Genomic DNA, 24,651 nt, shown 5'->3' with positions numbered 1-24,651 from the left:
TTCATGCTCTTCGGCCTAAGTCTTGCATACCAAGACAACTTTTCATTAATATTTGTATTTCTGAAAGTCGCAACCATGGTAGCAAATCAACCTCTATAAATACATCATAATTCGCGCCATTGGCACATAAGTTGTGGTTAAAAACGGGAAATCCCTTGCTATAAAAATTGTTGAAAGTGAATGTCAACCACTTCTGACTTCTTCAATAAAATCAACTTAAATAAATAGCTGCACTGGAAATAGGATGGGGGAATGGAAATCAGGAAAGGAATGGGTTTTGGAGGACGAAAGTGTAGGTGGGGGAGGAAAATGAGGGTGTGGGGGAGATAAAATATACAGGAACTTGGTTCCTTTACAGGCCCAATAATTGTGTGCGTACAAGTGGTTCACGTTTGCCATCCGTTAACTTTTTTTATTATCAACATAATAGTTTCACAAAACAGGAAATCTAGGTTTAAAAAAATTCCCGCTTCAACTTCTGAATATTGGTTATATAAATCTGTCCATATTTATAGACACGCCTTAACAGTAATCTCTGATTTGAAGGCAAAACTTAGTTAGAGTGCGAATTTAAAGGGGTACCAAAATTTTTAAGAGCTGCTGAGCGGTACCTGAAAGAGCGGTACCTTATTTTGGGAAGAGACATGTCAAAGCCCCGTACTCAAACTAATGCTTTTCGAAATCTGCAGCGAACTCCAGGGTCAGTCATTTTAGGTGTCTGGAATCATATGCATGCTGGCTTGTTTTGGAAGTCTCTGGACGATGATGTTTGTCGCTATCAACCGGTTAGTTAGAATTTTTCATTTTTGGGTTTTTAATAATTAGCGAAAATTTTGATATCATAGATCGTTTCAGTCGTGTGCTGCTTGGTGTACTAGTTCGCAATATTGAACAATGAGAAAAATGTCAAAATGATTAAGACAGACTTTGAGTGGTGTATTCATGCCTGCAAATGCGGGTATTTGCTGACACTCACCCCCCCCCCCCCCCACCGCGATGAGCATCTCCTCAGCTCACTGTCTGATGCTTTGAGTAGATTAGCCCTGGACAAACTGGGATTGCTCAGATACAAAGCTACTTGTATTAAAGTGTATGAGTGCATACCCAACGTGCGATTCTGGAAAAAGCAATCAACTCTGACAACCTGCAACAAGAAATATCTTGCAAGAAATTTCATCAATTTGAGTAAAAAAAAGCTTATCTTGTGAGATTCAGCAATGTAGACCTTTTATTATACGGGCCGAAATTGGACAAGGGTGCTCATTTAGTTTGATGAAAAGTAGGATTTCTTCCAGTTTTGACCCCAAGCTTAGAGGGTGCGCGTTATTTACAAGCCCCAATAACCGTATGTGTATTTTTTTCATAACAATTTACTATGTGAGGGCACGTGGTCCCTACTGAGAAAGTGGTCACAAGGTACGCTGTGCAAATGGGGGGGGGGTAGCGGAAAAGATCCTGGATTTTTTTTCAGCTTTATCTTCATCTGCAAGAACGAGTTGTACTCTCGACTTTTTGGGGTCAAAGGGACAGTGCTGTCTTTGGTCATGATTTGGGTCTGTGTGTGTCTGCTTGATCTGGCTAATTACCCAGGAGTGGGTTACGGGGGACATACGTTCAACCCACCTCTACTGCACTGCAGGGAAGTATTGGTCAATCTGTCTCCTGTTTCAAATTCAAACTTTTCAAACGCTGATACGCAGAAAACTATCACAAATTTTTGCACTTATTATACTTTTCTCGGTTTCATAAGACATAAATGTCTCAAGTTATGAGGCATCAGATCTAACTTTGGCTGAGAGAAAACAGGTTTTTTGGTCTCTCGCTGAAAACAGACAATTTCAACGACTTCAGCTTTTGAAAGCACTTTCTAGTATTTTACTAGTAAATTATTTTTAGTAGTATTTTAAGGTCCAAACTTTTCATATGATTTTAAAGTGATTGCTAAATGTAAATGTTTAACCTTTGTTATGGTTATAAAATTTTAAATATATATTTTACAGATTTAAAAAATATATTGCTTTACTTGTTTTCGAAACTCTCTTTGTTGTCTTTTAAGCTTTACTCTGGACAACTCCTGGTGGTATAACACAATCATATACACAGGTGTGGCTCTCGCACTTCCTCTGGCTGTAATATCCTACTGCTACTGGCAGATATACAAAGTAGCCAAAAGTTAGTAAACTGCTTGATCGGATTCACAACTTTGGTTTATAAAGGAAATTGGAAATGAATACGTTTTTTTTTGTGAGCGATACAGGGATTTTTTACAGATATCTCATTGTCTGTTAGTATTTGTGAGCTTGAGGTTTTTTTGACATCGCAGCTTGTTTTATAATTCAATTTGACCAATAATAAATTTGTCAACAATTTCTGTGAATTGAATTTATAACAATAACATCTTACAACTTTCTTGCAAAAGAGGGTTAAGAATGAAAGACTTTGCGAATCGGATAGTAAACTTGTAAAATTCTCGCAAGTTCGTTCCGGTTGAGCTTTGTTACCATTGATTTTTTTCTGCAGCACGTTCGTCAGCTGATCTAGTAATTTACATATTCGTAATATTCGTAAATGGGTCTTTTTCCAACCCAGGTTGATGGGAATTTACACCCGGCCCTCTTTTTTGTTAATCCATTTTGGCTGATCAGTCGATTTTACGACGACGAAAAAATAGACGAATCATTCATAAAGCTCTTAAAAGACTTACCGTTTTAGACGTCATTTTTTAGCATTCATTTTAAGTTTCTAAAGAAAGTTGCTCAGTCATGCTTCTTCTCAATAAAACTTGCAGTCAATTTTCTTGAATAAATTTTTCTGCTGCTTTCTTTGTCTACTTTTTCTGTCCTTGTTTTTTTTTTCAATTTGAGCAGCTGTAGAAAGAAGCACAATGATTTGTGATTGTACAAAAATATTTCTATTCTGTTTGTACATAAAGTTTAATCAAGGATCCACCGTATCAAAAATATAGGTTTGCTAAGGAAGTCTGCTGATAAATTTCTTGTGTCACAATTAGATTCAGATTATATTTGAAATTCCAAACGCCGTATAAAAGGTACAGTGCATTGGAAAAGTCAGCGTCTGAGGTACATTCAAATAGGCCAGAACCTGTCAAGTGATGGATCTCTTCAACAAATTGAACGAAATGAAGCATAACTTCAAGTACAATTTTACTGACCCCTACCAGAATTGTTTTAAAAGGGAAGTGTTTCCTTGTATGCAGCCATTCCAAAGTGTAAGGAAAATTTGGCAGTTCTGTGTCAGATAGGATTGTTTTTTGATTAAGTTGATGTCTAGTTTGCAAACAAAAATGAATAATGTAGGCACTTGCCTTTTTTAATGTTTCTCTTTGTTTACTGTCGGTTTCGTTAAGAGTTTTAAGTACAGTTTTTCTAAGGCTCTCACCTAAAAACTTCTAATTCACTTTCCTAATCGTTTTATTCAAAAATTATTGTGGCCAGTCATGTAGGAAAATCTTGAAAAACCCCATAACCAGTTCATACGGGTGATGTTCCTTGGCTTTTAAAGTTTTCAAGTCTTCTTTGACCTTCCAAAGGCTTTCGAGGAACAAAATTAATACTTCAAATATGATTTTGTCTTCAATTTAATTTTTTCAGTTCAGTTAATATTGCATTGCCATACACTAAAACTACATACTGCAGAATTGAATGCACATAAGTTTTGTACAAGAGTTTAGCGACTGAAAGTTTTTTCTGAAACTACAAAACAATTAGTTATACATTTACGCTTCTTTGTCATTTTTTCTACTTGTTCTGCAAAATCAATTTTAGTCCAAGGAAACACCCAAATAATTCATCCATCGTTTCGTTTTTTTTATTGAAAAAGTTGCTGATTTCTTATGCCATCGTTTTATTATGCGTAATTATGCGTAATTCAAGTGCATAAAGCCCCAAATGCGCTAGAAGATGACGTAATCAGATCTAACTTTGGCTGAGAGAAAACAGGTTTTTTAGTCTCTCGCTGAAAACAGACAATTTCAACGACTTCAGCTTTTGAAAGCACTTTCTAAATTTTACTAGTATTTTACTAGTAAATTATTTTTTGTAGTATTTTAAGGACCAAACTTTTCATATGATTTTAAAGTGATTGCTAAGTGTAAATGTTTAACCTTTGTTATGGTTATAAAATTTTAAATTTACATTTTACAGATTTAAAAAATATATTGCTTTACTGGTTTTCGAAACTCTCTTTGTTGTCTTTTAAGCTTTACTCTGGACAACTCCTGGTGGTATAACACAATCATATACACAGGCGTAGCTCTGGCACTTCCTCTGGCTGTGATCTCCTACTGCTACTGGCAGATATACAAAGTAGCCAAAAGTTAGTAAACTGCTTGATCGGATTCACAACTTTGGTTTATAAAGGAAATTGGAAATGAATACGTTTTTTTGTGAGCGATACAGGGATTTTTTACAGATATCTCATTGTCTGTTAGTATTTGTGAGCTTGAGGTTTTTTTGACATCGCAGCTTGTTTTATAATTCAATTTGACCAATAATAAATTTGTCAACAATTTCTGTGAATTGAATTTATAACAATAACATCTTACAACTTTCTTGCAAAAGAGGGTTAAGAATGAAAGACTTTGCGAATCGGATAGTAAACTTGTAAAATTCTCGCAAGTTCGTTCCGGTTGAGCTTTGTTACCATTGATTTTTTTCTGCAGCACGTTCGTCAGCTGATCTAGTAATTTACATTTTCGTAATATTCGTAAATGGGTCTTTTTCCAACCCAGGTTGATGTGAATTTACACCCGGCCCTCTTTTTTGTCAATCCATTTTGGCTGATCAGTCGATTTTACGACGACGAAAAAATAGACGAATCATTCATAAAGCTCTTAAAAGACTTACCGTTTTAGACGTCATTTTTTAGCATTCATTTTAAGTTTCTAAAGAAAGTTGCTCAGTCATGCTTCTTCTCAATAAAACTTGCAGTCAATTTTCTTGAATAAATTTTTCTGCTGCTTTCTTTGTCTACTTTTTCTGTCCTTGTTTTTTTTTTCAATTTGAGCAGCTGTAGAAAGAAGTACAATGATTTGTGATTGTACAAAAATGTTTCTATTCTGTTTGTACATAAAGTTTAATCAAGGATCCACCGTATCAAAAATATAGGTTTGCTAAGGAAGTCTGCTGATAAATTTCTTGTGTCACAATTAGATTCAGATTATATTTGAAATTCCAAACGCCGTATAAAAGGTACAGTGCATTGGAAAAATCAGCGTCTGAGGTACATTCAAATAGGCCAGAACCTGTCAAGTGATGGATCTCTTCAACAAATTGAACGAAATGAAGCATAACTTCAAGTACAATTTTACTGACCCCTACCAGAATTGTTTTAAAAGGGAAGTGTTTCCTTGTATGCAGCTATTCCAAAGTGTAAGGAAAATTTGGCAGTTCTGTGTCAGATAGGATCGTTTTTTGATTAAGTTGATGTCTAGTTTGCAAACAAAAATCAATAATGTAGGCACTTGCCTTTTTTAATGTTTCTCTTTGTTTACTGTCGGTTTCGTTAAGAGTTTTAAGTACAGTTTTTCTAAGGCTCTCACCTAAAAACTTCTAATTCACTTTCCCAATCGTTTTATTCAAAAATTATTGAGGCCAGTCATGTAGGAAAATCTTGAAAAACCCCATAACCAGTTCATACGGGTGATGTTCCTTGGCTTTTAAAGTTTTCAAGTCTTCTTTGACCTTCCAAAGGCTTTCGAGGAACAAAATTAATACTTCAAATATGATTTTGTCTCCAATTTAATTTTTTCAGTTCAGTTAATATTGCATTGCCATACACTAAAACTACATACTGCAGAATTGAATGCTCATAAGTTTTGTACAAGAGTTTAGCGACTGAAAGTTTTTTCTGAAACTACAAAACAATTAGTTATACATTTACGCTTCTTTGTCATTTTTTCTACTTGTTCTGCAAAATCAATTTTAGTCCAAGGAAACACGCAAATAATTCATCCATCGTTTCGTTTTTTTTATTGAAAAATTGCTGATTTCTTATGCCATCGTTTTCATTTCCAAAACGTTCCTCTGTCACTATCAATATTCAGCTAGTTTTCTTCCCTCCAGTCGCAATCTTTAGAGAGATACAAGAGGAAGATCATTAACAAAAACAAATTTTATTGGTCCCAGTATTGACCCTTGAGGAACTCTGCGTTTAATCGCCCTTTTTTCCGAATCAAGATTTCAATTGCAAACAAACTGTTTTCATTCACTTATATATGATTTCAAAAGGCCGAGAAATGTACCTCAGATTCCAAATACATCAGTTCTTTCTAATAATATCTCAAGGATAAGAGTGTGAACAACCTTACCGAAATCAATGAGCAGACAACATGATTGAAATTTGCTTGTTTCATATCACAAAATTTTTACCGTTCTAGCAATAGTGCTTCGTTTACATTTGAACACGTGCTAATCACAACTTCGAACTTCAGTTAAAAAAATTGACAAATCACGTTTGAAAGTTGAATTTTTGAACAGCCGTTAGCCTTTTTCTGTGTTTCAGAAAAAAACATGAAATAAAGACAATTATTAAAAACGTTACACGATGTGTCACAGTTTGTAGGATTTTCAACTTTCACAACTGCGTGACCAATTTGAGACACATCAGCAAGTTGTATGAGATTCAGACCTTTCAAAAACTTCATTTGGATTAGTGTCTAAAAGTACAATAGCGTTTGGAACACTCTTCATTTACCTGAAACGTTTTTGTTTAGGATGCGCCTCTGCCATCTCTTGACCAAGGTAATGAAAACTGTTATTTGTTTCACACGGTTTGATGTGACATAGATTTGAGACATTGGTCCATTTTTTTAGTACAACTTTGAGTCTTCTGTTCAAAAAAACTTGTCTTTAGCTAATCTACCTGCAGTTTTAATTTTATTGTATAGTTCCGTTTATTTCATTTTCAACTCTTCATTTTTTAAATGTTTTTTTTTGCCAAGCAATGTTCTGTTTTTATTGCTTTGTGTTGTTTGTGTTTTCCATAGTTATTGCGATCTTCTCTTTCGAATCACGTTGTTTCTCTTGTTACCATTCTAGTTTTTAATAATCATGCTCTGTTTGTTTAAAATATTGTAAGCGCTTTCCCTCAGCTTGAGAAATACGCCATAGTGTACATTTTTCGGGAAATGTTTTTGTAAAGAATTAAAATAAATTTTTTAAAGAAAAAGAAAACAAAAGAAAAAAACTACTGCTTCCACGGAAGTCTGAGAACAGTTTTGTTGCGGATGCAACTTCAAGATGGCTAAATACGGAAGTTAAGATGATTTGCCGCAAAAAACTTGACTTTATGTCCCACATTGCTAACTGTCAGTTACCAAAAACATGGAAACAAAACATCTGAACTTGACTTTTTCAATGCTAGAATTATGTTTTTCACTACATGTTAATGGTAACTAACCGGATTTCAAACGTCACCCCTACAAGAGGTTCTAGTTTTTTTTACTGGTTTCAGACGTCACCAGCAGAAGTCCGCCCGAGGTCTCAGACGCCACCTCTGATGTCCCCGGTTAGATCGAGCCAACAAATCTCTAATTTTTTCGACAAAAAGCCACCAAAAAATTGAAATTTGTCCCACAAAAACCTGTTTTCTATTACTATAAAACCTCGATTGATAAACTTTGACTAGTTTTATTATTCTAATGGCAAGTAAAAGCAATTTAACTACTTTCAAAGAAAAATTTGGTGAGAAAAAGGCCAAAAGTCAGAAAAACGGTCGCAAAATCAGAAAAATCAAAAAATCCATTTTGATTTTCTGATTGTATATTCTAATGAAAAACCAAAAAAGCCTTCGAAATATTTTTTGAGCTAATTATTAAATAGCGAGAAGGCCATTCTAGTCGATATATCATACTGGAGTCTTAGAAACAAGAAATGTTAGAAAATTTTTTCTGAAATCAGAAAATTCAAAGAACCCATTCTGATTTTCTGACCACATATCCTGTTGATTCACAGTATAAACTGTTTATCTAGCCCTGTTAGCTTGTCTTGAAGTAGCCAGAAACCCATTTTAGTCGATGCATTGCACAGGAATCTCAAAAACAAGATATGTTAGCAAATTTCTTCTGAAATCAGAAAGTTCAAAAAACCCATTTTGATGTTCTGAACCCATATATAATTTATTCACAAAATAAACTCTTAAACTATCTTTGTGAGTTAGTTCTACAGTAGCCAGAAAGCTATTTTGGTCGATATAGTATTGTGAGTCATCAAAAACGAGAATTGTCAGTAAATTTTTTTCTGAAATCAGAAAAATCAAAAAAACCATTTTGATTTTCTGACCCCATATCTCATTGAGTCACAAAATAAACTGTTAAACTATCTTTTTGAGTGAGCTTTAAAGTAGCCAGAAAGCTATTTTGGTCGATATAGTATACTGAGTCATCAAAAACGAGAATTGTCAGAAAATTTTTTCTGAATTCAGAAAAATCAAAAAACCAATTTTGATTTTCTGACCCCATATCTCAATGATTCACAAATCAAACTCTTAAACTATATTTTTGAGTTATTTTTACACTAGCCAGAAAACTATTTTGGTCGATATAGTATAGTGAGTCATCAAAAACCAGAATTTTCAGAAAATTTTTTTCTGAAATCAGAAAAATCAAAAAACCCATTTTGATTTTCTGACCCCATATCTTATTGAGAAAAAACTCTTAAACTGTCTTTTTGAGTTGGTTTCGCAGTAGCCAGAAAGCTATTTTGGCCGATATAGTATACTGAGTCATCAAAAACGTGAATTGTCAGAAAAATTTTTCTGAAATCAGAAAAATCAAAAAACCCATTTTGATTTTCTGACCCCATATCTTGTTGATTCACAAAATAAACTCTTAAACTATCTTTGTGAGTTAGTTTTGCAGTAGCCAGAAAGCTATTTTGGGTCGATATAGTATACTGAGTCATCAAAAACGAGAATTGTCAGAAAATTTTTTCTGAACTCAGAAAAATCAAAAAACCCGTTTTGATTTTCTGACCCCATATCCTATTGAATCACAAAAAACTCTCAAACTGTCTTTGGGAGTTAGTTTTGCAGTAGCCAGAAAGCTATTTTGGGTCGATATAGTATACTGAGTCATCAGAAACGAGAATTGTCAGAAAATTTTTTCTGAAATCAGAAAAATCAAAGAACCCATTTTGATTTTCTGACCCCATATCCTATTGACTCACAAAAAACTCTCAAACTGTCTTTGTGAGTTAGTTTTGCAGTAGCCAGAAAGCTATTTTGGTCGATTTAGTATACTGAGTCATCAAAAACGAGAATTGTCCGAAAATTTTTTCTGAAATAAGAAAAATCAAAAAACCCTTTTTGAATTTCTGACCCCATATCTTATTGATTCACAAAATAAACTCTTAAACTGTCTTTGTGAGTTAGTTTTATAGTAGCCAGAGAGCTATTTGGGGTCGATATAGTATACTGAGTCATCAAAAACGAGAATTGTCAGAAAGTTTTTTCTGAAATCAGAAAAATCAAGAAACCCATTTTGATTTTCTGACCCCATATCTTATTGAATCACAAAAAAACTCTTAAACTGTCTTTGTGGGCTGGTTTTGCAGTAGCCAGAAAGCTATTTTGGTCGATATAGTATACTGAGTCATCAAAAACGAGAATTGTCAGAAAATTTTTTCTGAAATCAGAAAAATCAAAAAACCCATTTTGATTTTCTGACCCCATATCTTATTGATTCACAAAATAAACTCTTAAACTATCTTTGTGAGTTAGTTTTGCAGTAGCCAGAAAGCTATTTTGGGTCGATATAGTATATTGAGTCATCAAAAACGAGAATTGTCAGAAAAATTTTACTGAGATCAGAAAAATCAAAAAAACCCATTTTGATTTTCTGACCCCATATCCTATTGAATCACAAAAAACTCTCAAACTGTCTTTGGGAGTTAGTTTTGCAGTAGCCAGAGAGCTATTTTGGGTCGATATAGTATACTGAGTGATAAAAAACGAGAATTGTCAGGAAATTTTTTCTGAAATCAGAAAAATCAAAAAACCCATTTTGATTTTCTGACCCCATATCCTACTGAATAACAAAAAACTCTCAAACTGTCTTTGTGAGTTAGTTTTGCAGTAGCCAGAAAGCTATTTTGATCGATATAGTATACTGAGTCATCAAAAACGAGAATTGTCAGAAAATTTTTTCTGAATTCAGAAAAATCAAAAAACCAATTTTGATTTTCTGACCCCATATCTCATTGATTCAGAATTAAACTCTTAAACTATATTTTTGAGTTATTTTTACAGTAGCCAGAAAACTATTTTGGTCGATATAGTATAGTGAGTCACCAAAAACGAGAATTGTCAGAAAATTTTTTTCTGAAATCAGAAAAATCAAAAAACCCATTTTGATTTTCTGACCCCATATCTTATTGATTCAAAAAATAAACTCTTAAACTATCTTTGTGAGTTAGTTTTGCGGTAGCCAGAAAGCTATTTTGGGTCGATATAGTATACTGAGTCATCAAAAACGAGAATTGTCAGAAAATTTTTACTGAGATCAGAAAAATCAAAAAACCCATTTTGATTTTCTGACCCCATATCCTATTGAATCACAAAAAACTCTCAAACTGTCTTTGGGAGTTAGTTTTGCAGTAGCCAGAGAGCTATTTTGGGTCGATATAGTATACTGAGTCATAAAAAACGAGAATTGTCAGGAAATTTTTTCTGAAATCAGAAAAATCAAAAAACCCATTTTGATTTTCTGACCCCATATCCTACTGAATAACAAAAAACTCTCAAACTGTCTTTGTGAGTTAGTTTTGCAGTAGCCAGAAAACTATTTTGGTCGATATAGTATACTGAGTCATCAAAAACGAGAATTGTCAGAAAATTTTTTCTGAAATCAGAAAAATCAAAAAACCCATTTTGATTTTCTGACCCCATATCTGATTGATTCACAAAATAAACTCTTAAACTGTCTTTGTGAGTTAGTTTTGCAGTAGCCAGAGAGCTATTTTGGGTCGATATAGTGTACTGAGTCATCAAACACGAGAAATGTCAGAAAATTTTTTCTGAAATCAGAAAAATCAAAAAACCTATTTCGATTTTCTGACCCCCCTACCCTATTAATTCACAAAATAAGCTCTTAAACTATCTTTGTGAGTTAGTTTTGCAGTAGCCAGAAAGTTGTTTTAGTCGATATAGTACACTGGGATCTCAAAAACAAGAAAGATCAGAAATTTGTTAAAATTTTTTCTGAAGCCAGAAAAATAAAAAAAAAGAACTCCTTTTGAATTCCTGACCCTTTATCCTGTCTATTTGCAGTTTTGAACTCTTATGCTAGCCCTGTGAGTTAATTTTACACTGGTGAGAAAGCTATTAGGTCAATACATCGAATTGTGATCTCAATAACGCGAATTGCCAAGAAAACTTTTTTGAAATCAGAAAAAAATTCAGAAAAATAGTTTGTTTTTCTGACTACACATCGCCTTGAAAAGCAAACAAAGTTGTCAAACTAGCCTCCTGACTTACCGTGCAATTGTCGAAAGTTGATATTTAGTAAATATATTAGTCAGCCTAAGAAAAAAAGAGAAGTTAAAAAGGCATTTCGAAAAAAAAAGAAAAGAAGAACGGTCTCGATTTTCGGACTGCACAAAAAAAACCTAAATTGTAAATCAAACAGTCTAACTCATTTTTTGAGTAAGACTTTGAAATTGTCTCAAAATTTTTCTTTTCGAATATATTATATTCGGAGTCTGGAATCAATAAGAGTTACAGAAAAAAGTTCGAAACAGGTTTCTTTAAAAATAGAAAACTCTTATTACAAAATCCCAAGAACACCTTCGATAAAGAATGCAAAACACATAAAAACAATTTCCCAGCTAGAACAAAGTTCTGATTTCTCAAAAGATTTGCAAAACGATATATATAAAATGTAGCCTTCAGCAAAAAAAAACAAACGCAAAAAGTTGTCCTCTGTTAACTTTAAGAACCGTTTATTTTTTTCCTTGTCCGCGGTCACAAACGTCACCGAGAAGAAGTCCCTAATCCCCTGCTGGTCTCAGTAGTCACCAATCAGAAGAACAAATTTTGCACGCTTCCAGTAGTTACCGAGAAGAAATCGATAAATTTTACTGGTTTCAGAAGTCACCATTGTAAAAAGAGAAGACTTTTTGGTATCAGTAGTCACCCCATTTAGAAGATTTCAATTATTTCAAGAAGAGCTAAACATCTCTAAAGCACCTCAAGCAGTTCTACACAGTAAAGTCCTTAGTAGGTTTTCCTAAATCAACACAGAGACAACTCAACAACCAACGTTTTTTTTTCTTGTAACCCTCGTTGCCTAGTCGCTCCGCAAAAAAAAATTTATTATATAATATAATTTTTTCAGCAACCTCTTTTTGGGCTTCTCGCAAAAGTAAAACAGTAGAGCTAATTGTTCTTTGCGTACATTCAGGGAGAAAGCACAAACTAAAGTTTACAGTCATTGTCCGAAAAAAAAAACTATTTGAAAACAGAAAAGAAAATCTATTCGTAGCAGTTATTTGGTTCTGTTAAAAAAAGACGATAAACGTTCGAACGAGTTCTTTTCTTTTTTTAGCAAATAAAATCTACTATAATTAGCACCATCACAACCTTAGGATTCTTGTTTTTGTAAAAATTTTCGTCGCTGAACTTTTATAGGAAATTTTTTGGCTGATTAGCCAAATTAGATTTTGACATCAAAAGTTCGTCGATCCGGTTTTTGGCCGTTTTCATTTTAACCTGAAAGACAAGCATAACAACAAAAAACAACAGAGATTAAAGATGTCGCAAAGGAAAAACGACGAGTGTCAGTTTGCAGTAAACATGTTTAAATCAAGGGAAAGTTCTTTGAAAAGCCAGCTTGATTTGTTACAGAAGGCAATAGACGATAGAAAGAGCTTCCGATCATTAAATCTACTGATAAGCAGAGCCAAAACGCTGCAAACAGAATTGGACAAGAAGACAGAAGCGGTGTTGAGGGCGAAGCCTCACCAGAGTACAGCAACTTCGATTCTCGACAGACAGAAAGCCTTAACATCCAGACTGCAGCAATCCGAACTGGAAGTTGACACATTGGACGATGATAGTCTATTAAGCCAGTCCTCAACATGATTTCGCGGTGCCGTCACAATTCCCTCTCGCCCAAGCAGCCGACGACTGGATTCAGAACGATCAACACCAACACGTAATGTTATCACTGAAGAAACATTTGTCGAGCAAGCAGCCAGTTCACAACCGAACGACACAACAGTCTTCATTAATCCACCGCCCATTCCTCCAAGACCAGTCAAGCCATCACTGTTCCTGAACAACCAGCAAATCCAGGATCCTCTTTTTAGCCATTTGATAAATCAACAACAAAATTTCCATCAACAGAACAGAAACCAGTTTGTTGACTCCAACTCAACACATCATGCTAGTCATCATCATCCAATGGCATCAAACAGCCTAGAACAACCCAATGCTAATCATCAGCAAGAAACCTTAATTTTGCCGCCTCTCAACATGTCAGACTTGGATCATCAGTTGAACCAAGAACCCAATTTTCTAACGGCAAAGCATCTAGAATTCAGCGGTTCTCAATCCAAACAAAAGCAATTTGTTAACCGTTTCAATTTATCTTTGACCCCTGAAAGTCAGAGAGGCTTCCGAAACGTGAACGTACCTTGTCCAACCCTTCAAGATGAATGTGGAAACCCATTCCTTGGCAAAGCAATTATTGACAAGCCTCTTAATCATGGACCTGAATACTTGACAATAGATCAAAACCCTCACTCATCTAAACAAAACTACGTTCAGCTTATGCATTATTGTTTCGCAAACAATCTACAACCAACAACAGCTGCAAACGTAGTTTCGGACGTCCAGAGTTATTGTTTTTCAAAAGAACAAGATGTTCAACTCAAACCTCAAAAGCCTGAAAACAGTTTTGTGCAACGTGTCAGTTCTTTCAACATCGGTCCCAATGATCCTGTAAAAAACACAACCTTGACAAACAGCTTCCCAATTCAGGTTTTAGCAGTTGAAAGGCCTCCTGTTTACCCATCTACTACCCCAGCGCAAGCAAACATCCAGTCATTGCAGAGCGATCTACAACATCTTACAACGCATTCCACAACCGCTCAAGAAGCGAACAAACCAGACCATAGCTTCAATCCGGCTACTCAAACCAGTATGGTGGTTATTGGTCAGAACAACACAAACGCTTATTTACCATATCCTTTACCCATCATGAACATGGCAGCTGAACTCGCTGTAAATCAAAGTCATTCAAACGACGAAATTTCGCACTTGCGACCTCCCCCTCTACCTAAGATTTATCCAACTAACATCTTGCCAACTTCAAGCGTAAGACAGCATCAGGCTCCAGTGTTTGCTACAGCTGGAAAATTTGTCCCCTCAATGACCAATAGTGAACTTCAGCCAACATCCGTCGACCTATAATGCTCGATCAAATTGCCGCCAGTAAAATTGCAAAAATTTAATGGTAACCCCATGCACTATCACGAGTGGATAAATAATTTTTTCTCAAAGGTTAACAATAACATTTCAATTACCGACACACACAGAATAACCTACCTACAGAATTCAGTGTCGGGTAGGGCAAAGGATCTGATACATGCTTACTCTTGTGATCCATCCTATTATAATACAGCCCTCAACGAGATAATGAGCCGCTTTGGCGACCCTTCAGTTGTTGTCAACGATTTTATCAACCAATTAGAGAGCTGGAAATGTAATAGTTCTTACAATAAGCAATCCTTCATAGCATTTTCTTCATTTCTAAAGAGACTTGTCCAGGCTTTTCAGAACCTAGATTTTCAAGCCAACCTTCAATCGTCTACTTTATTGAGGAAAGCGAAGGAAAAAGTTCCCCACAACATGCTTCTTAAATGAACTGAATACACCCTGACAGAGAATGTTACAACAACTACCCTTGTTGAGTTTCAAAAATGGCTTGATGTTCAAGCAAGGGTTTATGACAAAGTAAACCAGGAAAACAGAACCAGTACCTTCACTCACAACAAAAACGGTAATTATCCTGCTGTGAGCAACGTCCAACAGCAAACTAAAACCTCAGGTCCACAAAATTGGTCACCGAAAAACCGCAACAACTCACAAACGCAAAAAAGTAGTGAAGCAACTCAGAATAAAATAACACAAGTCAAACCCAAAAGCAATCTCAGGTACGGAAAAAATTTTGGAAATAATGATAATCAACAGTCATCGATTTGAATGGACCTTCTAACAGCCAAAATTTTAATGTCAACCAAATATCTAGTACACCGAAAGATTGGTTTGAGCAGTTACAGCTGCTGCCAGTATCCTTTATCAAAGAAGATAAAGTATTCGACACGTATGCTCTCATTGACCCCGGCAGTCAGTTTAGGTTTTAATTAGATGCTGTTTCTGCGTACCTGGAACTCCCACGCGAATATCAATCTCCAACTACTGTTCAATATCTAATGGTTGATTATGAAATGCCCCTATCAAAAATAAAGCAACCAATAACAGTTTGCCCTTTCAATCAGTATGATGAAAAATTCCAAATATCCAGAGCCTACAGCACCCCTACATTAAACGTTAATGCAACCAATGTCACTGAGCTAAACTATGTTTGCGATGCATTCAATGAACTTCGACACATATATTTCCCAGACATTGCCGAAGGTAAGATTGGAGCACTCCTTGGTGTCAAAGCTTTTGCCTTTACGCATCCTACTGAAATAATTCAAGGCGCCGAAATCCGCCCCTTTGGAGTAAAGACAAAGATTGGATGGACACTTGCAGGAGAGTACCTGAACACACTAGGAAACCGCTCTTCAAAATCTTCTAACAAATCGAAAGTATTTATATACCATGTCTGTCGGAAAAGTCCAGAATAACCCTTGGACAATTTGATACAAGAATTTTGGTCAATAGAGAACGATGGTACCAGAAAAGAAGATAATACTATCACTGAAGATGAAATGTTTGCCATTCGAATACTTCAGAGTACTATCAACCACACAGGCGAAAGGTATGAAATAGGTCTTCCATGGAAAGTACCTGCCAATCTTCAAAATAACTATTTTTCTGCCCTCAATCAGCTAAACAGTTTGAACAAACGACTTAATAATGATCTAAAACCTAAGTGATATGTACCAACAGACTCTTGTCACAGATCTCGAGAAAAAATACGTCAAGCCAGTGGAAATGACAGACCCACCCCCTGAGAAAATATGGTACTTGCCGCATCACCCTGTTCAAAGCGCAAACAAACCAAACAAAGTGCGTCGTGTCGCCAATGCAGCGTCAAAATTCAAAGGCGAGTCACTTAATTTCAGTCTTCTAACAGGACCAGACCTCTTAAACAGTCTAATAGGAAATTTGGTCAGATTTGGTGAAAAACCTATTTTTATTTTGGCAGACATTGAAGGAATGCTCATGCAAATCGGCATCCGAAACGAAGATCAATCTGCACTACGTTTCCTATGTTCTATTGACAATGATGTGCGACAGTTTCAATTCACCAGATTGATTTTCGTTGCAACTTGCTCACCATCTTGTGCAATTTTTATCTTAAACAGATGCGCAGAGGACAACGTCGAGACATATCCACAAGCACAGAGCGCTATAAAGTCTTATTTTTTTATGTATGACTACATCCTGTCCTTCGACTCTCCTGAAAATGCCAACGCGACTGCATTTGAAGTAAAGAACTGCCTGAGAGTCGTTGGTTTCCGCCTCACAAAATTCCTGTCAAACCATCAACAGGCTCTTCAGTGTATTACTCCAGAAGACCTCGAGGAGCCCAAGAGTGAAACAAGAGTCCTCGGACAAATATGGAACCTTGAAAAAGATACATTTTTCATAAAATCCCTCGGAGAATTCCCTCAAGAAGCTGAACAATACACTCAACGGAAACTTTTCAGTCTGGTGTCATCGATTTTTGACCCAATTGGGTTTCTTGGCCCAATGACAATAAAGTTCAAAATTCTTCTTCAGCAACTTTGGAAGTTAGGTAGAAAATGGGACGAGCCACTCCCAATTGAACTTCTACATCCCTTACAAAAGCTCCTTAACAGTTATCACTCTATGCCTCAATTTGAAATTCCACGACAGATGACAACACAGAATCTACTGGAGACAGAGAACCCGTTGCATGTTTTTGTTGTTGCATCGATTGTCGATTGTTGCAACGTGTGCTGTTGTCTTCCTCAGGAACTTGAATAAGACCAGCAACGAAGTACAAACTGCATTCGTGATCGGGAAATGCAAAGTAGCGCCCGTAAAACAGTTGAGCGTTCCAAAGTTCGAACTAGAGGCATCTGTCACAGGTGTTCGACTCCTGAATTTTGTTAGACATGAACTCTCTGTTGAAACCAGCAATGTTTTTTATTGGACGGATAGTCAAGTTGTCCTTGACTGGATTGGTTCTTCCAAGAAGCAAGCAGTTTTTGTTGCTAATCGCATTGCAGAAATAAAAGTAAAAAGCCAACCTGACAATTGGAATCATATTGCGACAAACTTAAACCCAGCTGATCATGGTACTCGTGGTTTAGAACCCAAGGAAATTGAAGCAAAATGGTTTAAGCCACCAGATTTTGTCACCACAAAGGATGTCTTTTGTAGACATACAAAGCAAATGCCGATTTGTGCTGCAACAACACGATCTGACTTAAGAACCAAGACACCAGTACTCTATGCTAAACAGTTTTCAACATGGACAAAGATTTTGCTAACGATAGCTACTGTTTTCAATCTGATCTAAAGAGCGAAGAAACAGCGTGAAAATCACCATCAATACACTGTTGAAGACTTTGAATTATCAAAATCTTACATGATACAAATGTCGCAAGTCAATAGCTTCCCAACCGTCATCGAGTTGCTAAAAGGTAGCCGTAAACTGGACCCGAAATTCAAACACAGGTCGTTAAACCCAATGCTTGATGAGAACGGTATTTTACGCGTCTGTGGAAGGCTAATTTTTGCTCCCAGTGAACTCGAGTTGGCCAAGCGGCCAATACTACTTCATGCAAAAGATCACATTTGTCGTTTATAACTCGAACATGCCCATCGCATCTGTGTGCATCAGGGAACAGAAGCCACTAAAGCTTTTGTACAGCAAAAGTACTAGGTAATTGGTCTCCGCAGAACACTGCAGAGCATTAGATACAAATGCTTCCTTTGTCGACGTTTCGAACCGCAAAGCATTGAGAGTTTTATGACACAGCTACCTGAATGCCGCTTCCCGGCTGAAAACAAACAATTTACTTTTGCCAACTGCGGATTAGACTTTTTCGGCCCATTTTACATTGAGGAAGAAAAAGATATGCTTCAGAAACAATACAGCCTCATCTTTACTTGTCTGGTATCGCGAGCTGTTCACTTGGAAACCTGTCCAGATTTGAATACAGACACTTTTCTGAACGCCTACCGCCGCTTCACTTCGCGAAGATGTCATCCCGCTGATTTGTACAGTGACAACGGTAAGACTTTGTTTGGTGCCAAAGAAGAACTCAAAAGGTGTCTGAATGATCTTGACAAGGACAAAATTCACAAAGCACTCGCAGCACAGAACACCAAGGGGCACTTCAACCCACTTTATGGCTCTCATTTTGGCGGCGTTTGGGAGTGGCTTATCCAGAGTGTCAAGCAGACGCTCCTGATCATTCTAGGGTCAAGAAAGTTAACTTTTGACGTTTTCCACACAATCATGGTTGAAGCTGAAGGTATGATGAACTCCAGACCACTTACAAACGTGTCGGACGCCATGGAAAACTAAGAACCGTTGACGCCAAACCATTTTCTACTTCAGCTTCCTTACAACTCTCTTCCCCCTGTTATCTTCCCGTCAACCAAGCCAGCTAACATGAATTCTTGGAAGAATGTTCAACAGTTCCTCAACCACATCTGGAGGAGACTGGTCCGGGAATACCTACCGACCTTGATAAAGCGACCAAAATGGACCAAAAACGACGGGAATTCACTCATTGTCAAAGATGTGGTGTGGATCCTGAAAGACTTCACCCCGTGGTATTTGGCCTCTGGGAAGAGTGAAAGAAGTGTTCCCTGGACGAGATGGTAACAACAGAGTAGTTAATGTGAAGACGGCTTACGGCACCTTCGTCCGACCCGTGTCCGGTCTCGCCCGTGTTTTCGCTGATTACCTTTTTTGTTGATATTTTTTGCGCTCCGGTTTTAGGCAAAGGGGGTTCATATAGTTTTATTCAATTTAATTTGGGTTTATGGATTCTAACTGGAATTGGAAACAATATTTATTTGGTGGATTTATTCGTGTTTTACCCTCTTATTCCTGTTGCCCCGTGGAGCATGTTGCGGATGCAACTTCAGGATGGCTAAATACGGAAGTTAAAATGATTTGCCGCAAAAAACTTGACTTTATATTCCACATTGCTAACTGTCAGTTACCAAAAACATGGAAACAAAACATCTGAATTTGACTTTTTCAATGCTAGAAATATGTTTTTCACTACAAGTTTGATATTTTATAGCTTTTCTTTTTCTCTATTTTGAGTGCCCCTTCCATGGAAATTGCAGATTGGGCTCCTTTAGCGGTCGGTTTTTTGTTAATTTATTTTTTACAAAAGTTTGTTAGGTTGTCGCCTGTTTTACTGCATGAAAGGGAAAAAAATATAGTTTTTATCATAACTAAAAAATTTTTGGAATATAAGAAACACTTTTTGTTGCTAATCGCATTGCAGAAATAAAAGTAAAAAACCAACCTGACAATTGGAATCATTTTGCGACAAACTTAAACCCAGCTGATCATGGTACTCGTGGTTTAGAACCCAAGGAAATTGAAGCAAAATGGTTTAAGCCACCAGATTTTGTCACCACAAATGATGTCTTTTGTAGACATACAAAGCAAATGCCGATTTGTGCTGCAACAACACGATCTGACTTAAGAACCAAGACACCAGTATTCTATGCTAAACAGTTTTCAACATGGACAAAGATTTGGCTAACGATAGCTACTGTTTTCAATCTGATCTAAAGAGCGAAGAAACAGCGTGAAAATCACCATCAATACACTGTTGAAGACTTTGAATTATCAAAATCTTACATGATACAAATGTCGCAAGTCAATAGCTTCCCAACCGTCATCGAGTTGCTAAAAGGTAGCCGTAAACTGGACCCGAAATTCAAACACAGGTCGTTAAACCCAATACTTGATGAGAACGGTATTTTACGCGTCTGTGGAAGGCTAATTTTTGCTCCCAGTGATCTCGAGTTGGCCAAGCGGCCAATACTACTTCATGCAAAAGATCACATTTGTCGTTTATAACTCGAACATGCCCATCGCATCTGTGTGCATCAGGGAACAGAAGCCACTAAAGCTTTTGTACAGCAAAGGTACTAGGTAATTGGTCTCCGCAGAACACTGCAGAGCATTAGATACAAATGCTTCCTTTGTCGACGTTTCGAACCGCAAAGCATTGAGAGTTTTATGACACCGCTACCTGAATGCCGCTTCCCGACTGAAAACAAACAATTTACTTTTGCCAACTGCGGATTAGACTTTTTCGGCCCATTTTGCATTGAGGAAGAAAAAGATATGCTTCAGAAACAATACGGCTTCATCTTTACTTGTCTGGTATCGCGAGCTGTTCACTTGGAAACCTGTCCAGATTTGAATACAGACACTTTTCTGAACGCCTACCGCCGCTTCACTTCGCGAAGATGTCATCCCGCTGATTTGTACAGTGACAACGGTAAGACTTTGTTTGGTGCCAAAGAAGAACTCAAAAGGTGTCTGAATGATCTTGACAAGGACAAAATTCACAAAGCACTCGCAGCACAGAACACCAAGGGGCACTTCAACCCACTTTATGGCTCTCATTTTGGCGGCGCTTGGGAGTGGCTTATCCAGAGTGTCAAGCAGACGCTCCTGATCATTCTAGGGTCAAGAAAGTTTAATTTTGACGTTTTCCACACAATCATGGTTGAAGCTGAAGCTACGATGAACTCCAGACCACTTACAAACATGTCGGACGCCATGGAAAACTAAGAACCGTTGACGCCAAACCATTTTCTACTTCAGCTTCCTTACAACTCTCTTCCCCCTGTTATCTTCCCGTCAACCAAGCCAGCTAACATGAAGTCTTGGAAGAATGTTCAACAGTTCCTCGACCACATCTGGAGGCGACTGGTCCGGGAATACCTACCGACCTTGATAAAGCGACCAAAGTGGACCAAAAACGACGGGAATTCACTCAAAGTCAACGATGTGGTGTGGATCCTGAAAGACTTCACCCCGTGGTATTTGGCCTCTGGGAAGAGTGAAAGAAGTGGTCCCTGGACGAGATGGTAACAACAGAGTAGTTAAAGTGAAGACGGCTTACGGCACCTTCGTCCGACCCGTGTCGGGTCTCGCCCGTGTTTTCGCTGATTAGCTTTTTTGTTGATATTTTTTGCGCTCCGGTTTTAGGCAAAGGGGGTTGCATATAGTTTTATTCAATTTAATTTGGGTTTATGGATTCTAACTGGAATTGGAAACAATATTTATTTGGTGGATTTATTCGTGTTTTACCCTCTTATTCCTGTTGCCCCCGTGGAGCATGTTGCGGATGCAACTTCAAGATGGCTAAATACGGAAGTTAAAATGATTTGCCGCAAAAAACTTGACTTTATGTCCCACATTGCTAACTGTCAGTTACCAAAAACATGGAAACAAAACATCTGAATTTGACTTTTTCAATGCTAGAAAAATGTTTTTCACTACAAGTTTGATATTTTATAGCTTTTCTTTTTCTCTATTTTTAGTGCCCCTTCCATGGAAATCGCAGATTGGGCTCCTTTAGCGGTCGGTTTTACGTTAATTTGTTTTTTACAAAAGTTTGTTAGGTTGTCGCTTGTTTTACTACATGAAAGGGAAAAAATATAGTTTTTATCATAACTGAAAATATTTTGGAATATAAGAAACAAGTTGTTCCCTCTTCAATGCCGACCGCAAAAATGACTTCTTTTTTTTCCAAAATTACGGCACTTTCACTCTTGGGCCAAAAGGACCATCCCGATATTATACAGTAATTCCTAGCAGGGCTCATAAACAGTCAATCAGCGCTCATAGTTTTGTTCAATGTTTTGTTCAAATTCTCAGCTGAAAGCAATATATGTAGGATATTTGTTCAAATTTTATAATTATGATGCTTATCACCATTTTGCAGCTACCGATTGCCTTATCTAAAAAACAGTCCAGATTGCTCTTTTTAAGATCTGTTTATTGCTCTCAATCCAGATTCGGCTGCCAGAAGTGAGAAGAGAAGACGTGAACAGAGACAGTTGCTGGTCTCTCTGCTGACCATCTTTGCTGCTTTCGTCATCACCTGGACTCCCATGGGGGTGGTCTTATTCCTGGCTGGAATCACATCTGACTACACAGAATTCATACCAGAAGGTAAAAGTTTCCAATATCTGGTCACAAGACCTTCTTGCGTGGATAGAATGGAACTCTTTCCTACCGCTCGCCTGTGGAAATAATGTGCTACCCGGGCTGACTACTCGGAGTATTTCAGTATACTGAACCTGCATATTTCAATATTAACTTGTATAAACAGTACTGAAACAGTATATGTAGCTATTTACATCAAAAAGGTCAAAAAGTTCGTCATTATGCTCAGAAAAAAGTGGAACAGCTATTCGGAATTTATCACGTGAGCTAGGGGGTGTAAACTAGGCAGCCATTAAGTTGCGAATACAAACGGAAAAGTGATATTTTCCGTTTGTGCCCCCCCCCCGCTTATAGTGTGTGCATATTATTTGCACCCCCAGACGCACGTACCTTGTTTTTACATGATGATTTACAATGTAATGGCACGTGCTCTGTAACTGGGGGGGGGGGGGAGCAAAACGTACTGGGGGGGGGGGGGGGGGGCGGCACAAACGGAGAGATCCCGGAAAAGATTCCCCGCTTGTTTTTGTTCATTTCTCCTGAGATCAAACTATAATAGAGACTGTGACAAAAAACAAATCGTCTCGTTTTTTTTTCAGAACTAATTGAACGGTAGACTTTATTTTTAGAGGTGGTGATAATATGCGACTTGTTTGCCCACTCGAATTCAGGGGTGAATTTCATCATATACGGCTTCACTCATAGAGGACTGAGAAGGGCATACCGGATGTGGTACCAGATGGCAACACCCTGTCTCAACTCAAAGCCAGACTCCTCTTCTGGCACGGCTTCAACAAATGACAAAAGTGGCCATAAATGAATGTGTTCTATTTTGTCTGAGACCCAATTGGAACTTATAACCCATCAAAAATTTTAGCTGATCGAGATCAGAAACAGTTATCTAATGACCGCCAACTACAGGAGTTGTTTGATTGCTTTCATCACCTTATAACGTTATTATGAGTGAAAAGTAAAAACTATAGCATGTCTTAAAAAGTAAAACTGAATTGTCATAACTTTGGAAGCTATGGAAGGTAAAGAGTTAGAGGAATGGGGGTGGGGGGAGGGAGGGGGTAGGAAACAAAGTAGATCCAATTAAATATGTAAATAATGTGATGACCTAATGGAACGATTACGATTTCTGCTATCTTGTATTGCAATTATTGCATCTTTCTTGAAGCAAAAACAGAAAAGATGGAACTCATAAATCTGGGCCTTTGAGAAAGATACAGGAAGAAATTGTTACATCAACTTGCGATCAAAAATTCTGAGTCCCAAGATCTTATTCAATTCAAATACAAATATATTTGGGCTGTTCTTTTTTTAAAAAAAAATTCCACATATGAGAGAGAGAGAGAGAGAGAGAGACAGAGACCAGTTTTTGAATCAATCTGAAAATAATAAAATTCGGGACGTTACAATGATTCTGTAACAAAATTGAATTTTATTACTCCAATATGATTGATCAGAGCTGAAATATTCATTGACTTCCAGTGAGTCAGTCTGATAACCTCGACAATCTGCGCATTTTTTTTGAAAGCTAAAATCACAAATTACTCCTCATGATCACGAAACAGTGAAAGTTTACCCAGGTCGATGTTTTCGTTTGTGCTCGTTTATGGCGCAGAACGTTTTTGAACGCACACACAGGGGGAACGTTGCGTTCAAAAATACACAGATCTTTGTTAAGAAAACTATACTTTGGAATCACATAAAATCAATTTAAAGGCCTAACAAGAAGAAGCGGTAATTTGCATTCGTACATAATGTTCCAACTCTTCAAATGATCGACATTGTATAAAATATAAAATTTCAAAACGTACCGCGTCCTCGATTTCAAACTGAATTATGTCTTAAAAGTCAAATATAAGAAAATGGGACGATTGACGAGAATCTTTACTCTAATTTGATGACATGCTTGTTTCTAGAGAGATTGTAGTGACCGGTTTCCTAATAAACGACAACAGCTTCCATATGATTAACATTTTATCTCGAATTCAACTTCGCTGTCAAATATTCAATCAGAACTCCGCGCTTAGGATTTTATAGAGGAATAAAATTGGTTTATGGAATAGAAATGCATTCCCATCAAGTTATAATTACAAAAATCAACATTCCTTTATCTACCAAACAGGTGACTATCGAAGAAATTTACCCCAGTCGACACCAGATGGCAATCTTGCAAGATTCTGCCAGAATCTTCCAGAAACTGCCAGAATCTTGCAAGATCTGGCAGAAAAATGGTTATCTTGCAAGACCTGGCAGAA

At 37.0% G+C, this 24,651-nt stretch overlaps 1 protein-coding gene across 1 annotated transcript; it reads left to right on the top strand.

Annotated features, from left to right (window-relative positions):
- The first annotated feature begins 244 nt into the window (after nt 1-244).
- LOC142341407 (melatonin receptor type 1B-B-like) lies at nt 245-23,204 on the top strand. Its single transcript, XM_075392335.1, has 7 exons — nt 245-292; nt 715-785; nt 1,472-1,637; nt 2,055-2,172; nt 7,448-7,453; nt 22,232-22,390; nt 23,014-23,204. The coding sequence occupies exons 1-7, from the start codon at nt 245-247 to the stop codon at nt 23,202-23,204; spliced, it is 759 nt and encodes a 252-aa protein (XP_075248450.1).
- Nucleotides 23,205-24,651: the final 1,447 nt, after the last annotated feature.

This window comes from Convolutriloba macropyga, chromosome 6, assembly GCF_964194025.1.
Source record: "Convolutriloba macropyga chromosome 6, txConMacr16.3, whole genome shotgun sequence".
Lineage (NCBI taxonomy): Eukaryota > Metazoa > Xenacoelomorpha > Acoela > Convolutidae > Convolutriloba > Convolutriloba macropyga.
Note: the sequence above shows the minus strand (reverse complement) of the source record. Positions and strands in the feature narration are given on the sequence as shown.

What these genes read in the sequence shown, in the direction of transcription:
- LOC142341407 (XM_075392335.1), top strand. Translation starts at nt 245, where the DNA reads ATGGGGGAATGGAAATCAGGAAAGGAATGGGTTTTGGAGGACGAAAGT. An exon ending in ATGTTTGTCGCTATCAACCG is followed by an intron (nt 786 to 1,471) that starts GTTAGTTAGAAT and finishes ATTTTTTTTCAG; the next exon opens with CTTTATCTTCATCTGCAAGA. An exon ending in ACCCACCTCTACTGCACTGC is followed by an intron (nt 1,638 to 2,054) that starts AGGGAAGTATTG and finishes TGTTGTCTTTTA; the next exon opens with AGCTTTACTCTGGACAACTC.